Source organism: Brachionichthys hirsutus, unplaced genomic scaffold (genome assembly GCF_040956055.1).
Source record: "Brachionichthys hirsutus isolate HB-005 unplaced genomic scaffold, CSIRO-AGI_Bhir_v1 contig_1409, whole genome shotgun sequence".
In the NCBI taxonomy this organism is placed as follows: Eukaryota; Metazoa; Chordata; class Actinopteri; order Lophiiformes; family Brachionichthyidae; genus Brachionichthys; species Brachionichthys hirsutus.
Window position 1 is genome coordinate 302260 of NW_027180350.1, and position 7958 is coordinate 310217.

At 40.8% G+C, this 7958-nt stretch overlaps 1 protein-coding gene across 1 annotated transcript; it reads right to left on the reverse strand.

Moving 5' to 3' along the window:
* Positions 1 to 311: 311 nt before the first annotated feature.
* Positions 312 to 3626, reverse strand: LOC137913895 (adenosine deaminase 2-A-like). Its single transcript, XM_068757515.1, has 9 exons — positions 3323 to 3626; positions 3019 to 3238; positions 2615 to 2828; positions 2402 to 2529; positions 2195 to 2285; positions 1955 to 2063; positions 1628 to 1785; positions 1332 to 1534; positions 312 to 1252 (listed from the first exon to the last, which is right to left on the reverse strand). The coding sequence occupies exons 1-9, from the start codon at positions 3624 to 3626 to the stop codon at positions 1162 to 1164; spliced, it is 1518 nt and encodes a 505-aa protein (XP_068613616.1). The 3' UTR covers positions 312 to 1161.
* Between the last annotated feature and the right edge of the window lie 4332 nt (positions 3627 to 7958).

A 7958-nucleotide genomic window follows, 5' to 3' on the forward strand; every position in this document is an offset into this window, starting at 1 on the left:
AAGAAGCAGAATTCACCGAAATCAGCAGTTTTCCACAGAAAACAGAGAAAGAGCTTTTTATACAGAGAAACGTTTCAAGCAGATCGCTGACTTTGACTTTTTACTTTAATGACACATCAAACGTCTCAGCAGCTGTTTACTTCTAATAAAAACAATAACACTGAGAAGGAATTTTGTCGCGGATGCTTGAGTTAAAACTGTGGATAACTGGGGGTTTACTTACATGCTTTATTTCATGTTTATATAAAAATATATTATATTTTATTTTATATAAGTCACACCTGACTGAGTATAAGTTGCAGGGCCAGCCAACCTATGAAAAAAAGAGCGACTTCTAGTCCGGAAAATACGGTAATAAAACATGTGGCCAGAAAGATGTCCTGGGGAAGGCGGCCCCACACTGGGGGACGGAGGAGAGGAGTTGCAAGGCAGTTCAACCAAACCCTTGACGTATGGTATACGTTTCAGTAGTGAAGATATTGATTGATTTGGACATATATACATTTAAGACATTCTACAATAATGTCATGGACAGCACCAACACCAAACTGGCCCAGACACAGAAAGAACAGTCAGTAACCTAAAGAAAAACTACTCTCTGGTTATCACAAGCAGTGCATTGAAGAAAACCTTGTAAAATTTTCTTTTTTGTTTGTTTAATAAACACTCCCAAGACAGATATATTTCGTGAGTATTCTACATTCGATGTGCCTGTACAATCTGACCATGATCCTATACAGAGCACAACATATACAAATCTAAAAGCACGAGAATTTACACTAGTTCTTCATTTCATGTTTATAAAGCAAAAGCAAATCACAAACACACAATACAGAAAACTCTTCAAGCACCGTTTAAGAATAGGCAAAGCTGAATTTAAAGCAACCGTCACCAACCCAACCCACGGCAAATTGATTGTAGCCTCCAGTGATTTCCAGGCTCGACGCTGCTCACATGTAAACACACCTAGCCAATACGAGGTAATAGTACACATGATAATACTGCATAGAGGCTTAATCAGTGCTAACTTCGTGAGGTCGTACGGGTCTACGCCATTAATGACTGACGTTTTCGCGCCGTTGATAGAGTCTCTTTATAATCCGAGTCACTTTGTCTCGCTGCAAATAGGATAAAATAGTCGAAATTTGCGTTGCTTTCTTTCTAAGGAGCATTATCAGAGATGAATTTCTCCCAGTGTTTCTGCCACAGAGCCAGGGCTTCCTGTTGTTGCTTCAGAGTCAAAGAACTGTACCTGGAAGACAAGACAGGGAAACGTCACACGACGGCTGCGTGCAAGCACAGTTTGTAACGCCTTCTCCGCTCAAGCTTACCTAATAGAGTTTATTGCCAGCTGTTTGAGGGAGCCTACGTTAGATCTAATCCCACCGAAGCCCACAAAAGCTTCGTAGAAATCATACGAGAGTCCAGAGGCACCGAACATAGCAGGGTCATCAGAACTAATGACTAGCGGGTGGTTCTCTGACATCAGTGAAGCCGCCGGATGGTTTCGCAGGTCTTTGACGAGCTTCATCACCTGCATGACGGCAAGGAATAAGATATTTGTTTACAAGATGCACATTTTAACTCGTAACACAATTTTGTTGTGGCTTATAGGGAAATGCTGTACCTGATTGGATATGGGACACACTTCCACAGCCACCCCTCTCTTCCTGGATAGAACTTTGGCAAATGGGTGGCGTTGCAGAGCGAAGCCGTGGCCAATACGAGATGTGTTAAACAAAAGGGCATCCAGCAGGTTCTGGTCGACCTCTGTGCCCTCGAGATCTTCACGTGACAGAGACATCAATGTGCGTGTTATATTGCAATGATTTTCATGACACAGTCGGGCTATCCTTAAATGATGCGATGCCCATGTATCGTCTGACTCACTTCTTGGTTAAGATCTGATTGATTAGGTTTCACGATGAATTGGAATATGGAAAGAGGAGCTCACCAGTCTCTCCAGCGTGGAAAAAGAAAGGAAGCGTCACCCCTCTCTCCGCTGGCAATGACAGGGCGTCTCTAAAGTACCACAGGGGTCTGCCGCTGTCTTCACGGCCCACCTGTACATGCGTTTCAGCAAACAGTTGTGCTTTTCAAATGATTCAATTGGAGACTTTGTCTTTGGAGTAAAATCAGAACTCTCACAGTTCAACCCGTCGCTGTTTATATAACAACTGCTGCTGATTCTCACCAAGTCAAAGCCAGCCATGATATCTGGGAAGTCTCTCCGTAGCTTCATTGCTGCCTCCACAACTCCGGTCATGACAGATATGTTTACTCCCCTGGAAAAAACACAATGTTGAATGGTGGCCAAGTGTGTACTTCTACTGTCTTCTAAAAATCAAACAAGTTATATTTAAACTATAAATTTCACCGTAGGTGAATTCAGGATAGTTACCGATGGATCGTGTAGATGATTCTCGCACCAAAGAAGTCTGGGTGTTCTGCTGTGAACTGTCTTGTCACATCCTGGTAGGTCTTCAGAGTCCAGGCTGTGTCATGAGTTGTGCCGTCCAACTCGTATATCTGAGCAGCAGAAACGCAACGGGGTCAATGATAATAACACAGATGAGTGGATGAACGGAACATACCAAACATGACATCGGTGTACCTCCGGAAGCAAAGCCCGCAGTTCCAAATACATGACGTTGTCCGTGTGAAACTCCGTGAGGCCTTGGTAGTAGTAGTCTCTGAACACGGGCGCGTAAGTGACCAGACCCAACATCATAAGGAAGGCTTGTTCAAACTTATTCCACACCACATCCTGGTTTGGATACGCCGCCTCTGGATCCTGCTCAGTGAAGAGCGTCAGGTTTCCCATGATGCTGCGAGCGAACATACGATCGCTGTTAGATTACCTGCACGGGTTTCAATCTACTTATCACAGACAACATTTTCACTTAATAAAAGGTCTATTAAGCTTCCAACAATATTTTAATGGCACGCCGTCCAATCTGCAGTGATGAGCTCCCGCTTCACGATGACGACTCCGACTGAAAGTAAAACGTGATTCACCTGTCGTCTAGGTCTGTGGCGTTGACCATCTTGGCCCTGAGGCTTTCCAGCAGGGTCCAAGGGGAGCAGCGGTCCAGAGCCTTAGGATTTTGAGATGAGAAGATGAATCTGAAGGACTGGCTGTCGGTGAAACACGCGTAGCAATGGGGCCGATAGGTCACGTTCTTCACTAGCCACTCCACGCTAGTCATGGAGAAATCATGGACATGGAGCGCTCCCCCTGTAATAAAGCACACAGATTATTTAGTATAAATCTCATTCAGCGTTCATTTAAAAATTGCACGACAAAAAAAAACCCACGCACCTTTAGGCATCTTTTGAAGCAAGCTGAAAATGGGACTGGCCCGGATGAGCCGCCTGGCGTTGAAGAAGTGCAAGGCGGGAGGGAAGTCTGCTCTCAGTATCTCCTCCCGCTTCACTTTAAGAAGAAGAGCGTCCAGCCGCTCCTCTGCCTCAGTCAGAACCATCTGCCCACCTGTCTGCATGGAGACCTCCAGCTGTATGAGGGCGTCCCTCTGTCTGGGGTCTGGGATGGACAGACCACCGGTCAAGCAGCACAAAAGCAGACAGGTAGCAGCCACCTGGGGGCGCTGTAGCAGCCCTGCCATGGTTCGGTGTGGGTGGGGGGGAGGGTCTCCTAAAAGAGGAAACAACTCACAGCTGTCAAGGGGGGATGCACGTGTAAAAAATAGCGTACAACTAACTAACAATGCGCACAACAAATTCTACCTTGTTTAATTATACATATAAATGTTCCGATGATTGCGTAATGCCAGTCTTTGTGCTTAACGGCATCGTTATAACTTTGACAGCAACGTAAAGACCGATTGATGAGGTTAACTCTGCTCTATTTACAACGCACGGTTCAATTTAAATGCGGCGGATCGACATTAAAAACTTACTTCTGTCGGAAACACGTTTCGTGTGTGATCAGAACGCTTTTATTGTTCCAACACCGTAACGACAATAACAAAGCGTACAGAAATGTCCACGCTTCCGTGCAAGACCGCACTCGGTGGTGTCGATCCCTGCTATGATTGGCTGAAACTTAAAGCGGATCATCATTTATTGGTGGCGTCAGCGTGACTCACTAAATACACTAAATCAAAATAAAGCAAAGACTTGATAATAATTTACATAAAACTACTATTCTATTCTATTATGGGCTGTTAATTCAATTAATTAAGTTAAACACCTCACATGCAAAATATAATTTTTATAACAAATAACTTTTTTATAACCGACAAACTTGCGATGATTAAACATGTTTCTATGTGAGAAATACACAAAAACTGAATGGAAAAAAATAGGATGATTATCTTTTAGATAAATGAAAGCACTCCATCACCTCCACCTCTTCTTGTCCGTTCGAAAGTCAATAAAGAGTTCTTTTTACTGCTGGCAATGTTTTAATGTAGGCTGTAAGACTTGGCTTGACTTTACAACCATACGACGCGACCATCAAGGCCACCGTCGAACTAAAAGCAACATAAAACACAATAAAGTATACAAATTGCATATAAATAAATATATAAACGTGAATAAATACCTCGCTGGCTGACCCTTACTTAGAGGCAGAAATGAGGACTTTAAATTTGACTTTTAATGGTCTTACTTCCCCATATCCTAAAAAAAAAAAAAAAAAAACTTCCCCATATCCTCTCCGAAACTAGCGTGCATCACTAATTAGCGCACGTACGGAAAACATTTCCTGAACAATAGTTCCGATATCAAATAACTATAAATATGTAAACATGCATGAGACAAAAACTACAATAGATAGACGAAAATTATGGCAGTAAAACACTCCATCGAGTGACACTACAGCTGAGATGGCATGATTTATTCACCACGTCCGGATGCACAAAGCCAAACCCATAGTTTAAAGATAAATCAATGCCTGCGCAGTCGGGGCTGCCAGATGTGTGGCAGGTGTCGCACGTCAGCCGCTGTGACGCATAGTTTGAGCGAGAAAAATATTAAAAACGTTTAGTTTTAATGTTACAAAATTACCATAATCATCACACTTAGAATTACATTTTGAAATGAACAAGCGAAAATATAAATATATTTTAACTCGCTCAGTGCCAGCCACTTCCCCTCATTTTGTATTTCAAGATGCACAGAATATTGGAGTACTATGACTACGCAAACACCAAACCTACCAAATGAAAGATTAAATTCTCTTCTTTCACCAGAAAAAAGTGCGTTCCTTCAAGAATTCACCAAAATCAGCAGTTTTCACCAGAAAACGGAGGAAGCGAGCATTTTGTTCAGAGAAACATTTCTAGCAGATCGCTGACTTTGATAATAGTCAGCGATTTGATCAAACATCTCAGTTGGAATGAGTTGATTAAATACTCGTAATGTATTTTCTAAAGTCACAAGGAGCCTCAACAGGAAGATGAAAGAGCCGCAGGTTGCCGACCCCTGGACTCGCTCCTTGGCTAACATTAATTCTATTCATCCAACATCAGACTTTTAAATGTAAACAAAAGTTGAAATACTTTCAAAATTTCTTTGAAATAAATATTCAAACTAGGTATAATTATTTGTTGATTTTTTTTGTGTGAAGTTTTATAGAGTAGTGAGAGTATTGTTTTTCTAATACGTTTTTAATTGACCGTGACAAAAAATAACTTCCAAGAAAAGGCATTTATTTATAAGAAATGTACAGTGTAGAAAATACTCCTTTTCATTTCCAAAATAATCTGTCAGTCAGATCAGAACTTGTAAACCTAAATTAAAATTAAACATACCGGCCTCTTTCTCTCCAATGTAACAATGCTACTGAGGTAAAAAGACAACCGTTTAAAAGCAATGAAAAATGCAGAAAAAAAGAAACATACACCACATTTACAATTAAAACAAGTCCAAACATGTACAACAATTCTTTTAACAACAAATAAATATGAGTCACATTTAATCTTTTGTAAATGGTTTTCACTAGTGCAGAGATGACAGCAGAATAAACGCGAGTTGAACGTAGACTCCTGATGAACCGTTGTTTCTAGACATCAGAAATGCACAGACGCAAACACACACACACACACACACACACACACCATCTGTACAACAAAAAAAATTCATATTACAACCTCCGACTTTTAAAATAAACAGTGTCCTTCATACAATAAACAGCACACTGTCTCCAAAGTGGCGCCATTAGTACACCGAATATAGTCCCATATGGACAGCTGAATGTGTAGTAGTTTTGTTTGTACCACTTTCTGTAGTACGTTTGGACAGTTTCCATAGCTTGTAGTGTACATGACATCCACAGAGCTGATGCTCAAGCCCTATAAATATGAAATTCATATCACACTGACAGGCTTACATGCAGTTTCATTTTCCCAAAATGAGGAAATTAGTCACTCTTGACAAGTCTGGTGTAAAAAATTTAAGAAGTTGTCTCACAATTTCTAGCCGTTTCCTTATCCATCATCCCTCCTTTAGAATTTCCTTACCATGCCTTGGGTTCCTACTACTAAGGTACTAATGAACTTCTACATCACATTGCAGCCATTGGTTGGAATACAGCTGACGTTTACTTTCAATCCATAGGTATGTAATCTGTACAAATAGAGAGACCACTTTGCAGGGTCCTATTAGAGTTATGATGTAAGACCAGGCATAATACTCAAATGATGAAATTAAAAACTAAGAATGTCCTGTTCCATTAGCAAACTACTTCGCACTTTCAGGGACTGCTTCCTTAACGGAGCTGGATCATCATCTTGGTCAGACACTCAGTCATCATTTGACACAGCTCTCTAAAATAACCCCCCCTTCTCCCCAAGACGCTAATGCTATGCAAGGCCATTTTATTGAGTTTTGCATGTCTGTAATAGTAAGAATGGTGCTAAAATCATCTACTGGTCATAAACACTGACCTCAGGAGTCTAGCAGAGGGGAAGACAATTGGAGGGTCTAGATGAGGTAGATTGTAATCTTAAATTCTAATTACAATTTGACTTCTTAGCAACATTTTTTTTTTTCTAGAAACAGTGTATTTTGTAAAATCCAAGAATTTGACAGTATAAATCGTCAAACGTTGCTTTGAACAATTACCACAGATCATTTAAAAAGATTCAAATGACAGATCGATTTGCCACAAATGCAATTTTCCTTATGTCGCTTCTTCAAATGCAGAACAATACCCGTATATAGAAACTATACACCCTGAGGATAAATGGGGAAGATGAAGTACTCACAAAGCAACCATGCAAAGAGCAGAGCTGTGAATAAGCAAAGAGAACTAAGGCTTCATACGTTGAGATGGAACGCAACAAATATCACTCCAAAAATAAAAAGAAAAGAAATCTAGATCCAAACAGCATGATTTAAAGAGTTTGCATTTGGTCTGTGCATGTGCATACCCAGCTAGGACACATCACTATCTGACCATTTAAGAACTCCCTCATCTGAGACTAGAAGGACATACTTTCATATACACTTGACTAAAAATAAGACTACCCAAGGCCACTCAATTTGAGGATGTCTAGACTAAAAATCCATAGTGCATATTATAGAATTAGGTGCTACTGAATAGAACTTGTCATCGTTTCCAGTCCCACTACGCTAGTCGACGACATTCTTAACAATAAAGGCCGCTTTGAAAGATGCATACACTAGAGTATGTCTACTCCAGAACCAGAGAGACGCTGTTAGAGTCGGGGTGGAAATGGACAGTTTTAGCATCTAGCAAATCCTTTGACAAGCAGCTAATCTGCAGCACAGTCTTTATCATGTACACTTTTGCTTATACATTCACATAGAAATTGAAGGCAATTTGTAAGAGGCCTGCGAAGTCGACCGATTTGGGGAGACAATCCTCCTTTTCTACACCTGAGTTTAAACAGAAACTGGAAAATAGTAAAAAATCAACAATTCGTCTCCTCTTCATCACAGTCCTCCTTAGATCTGTCAGTAGCTAAGTC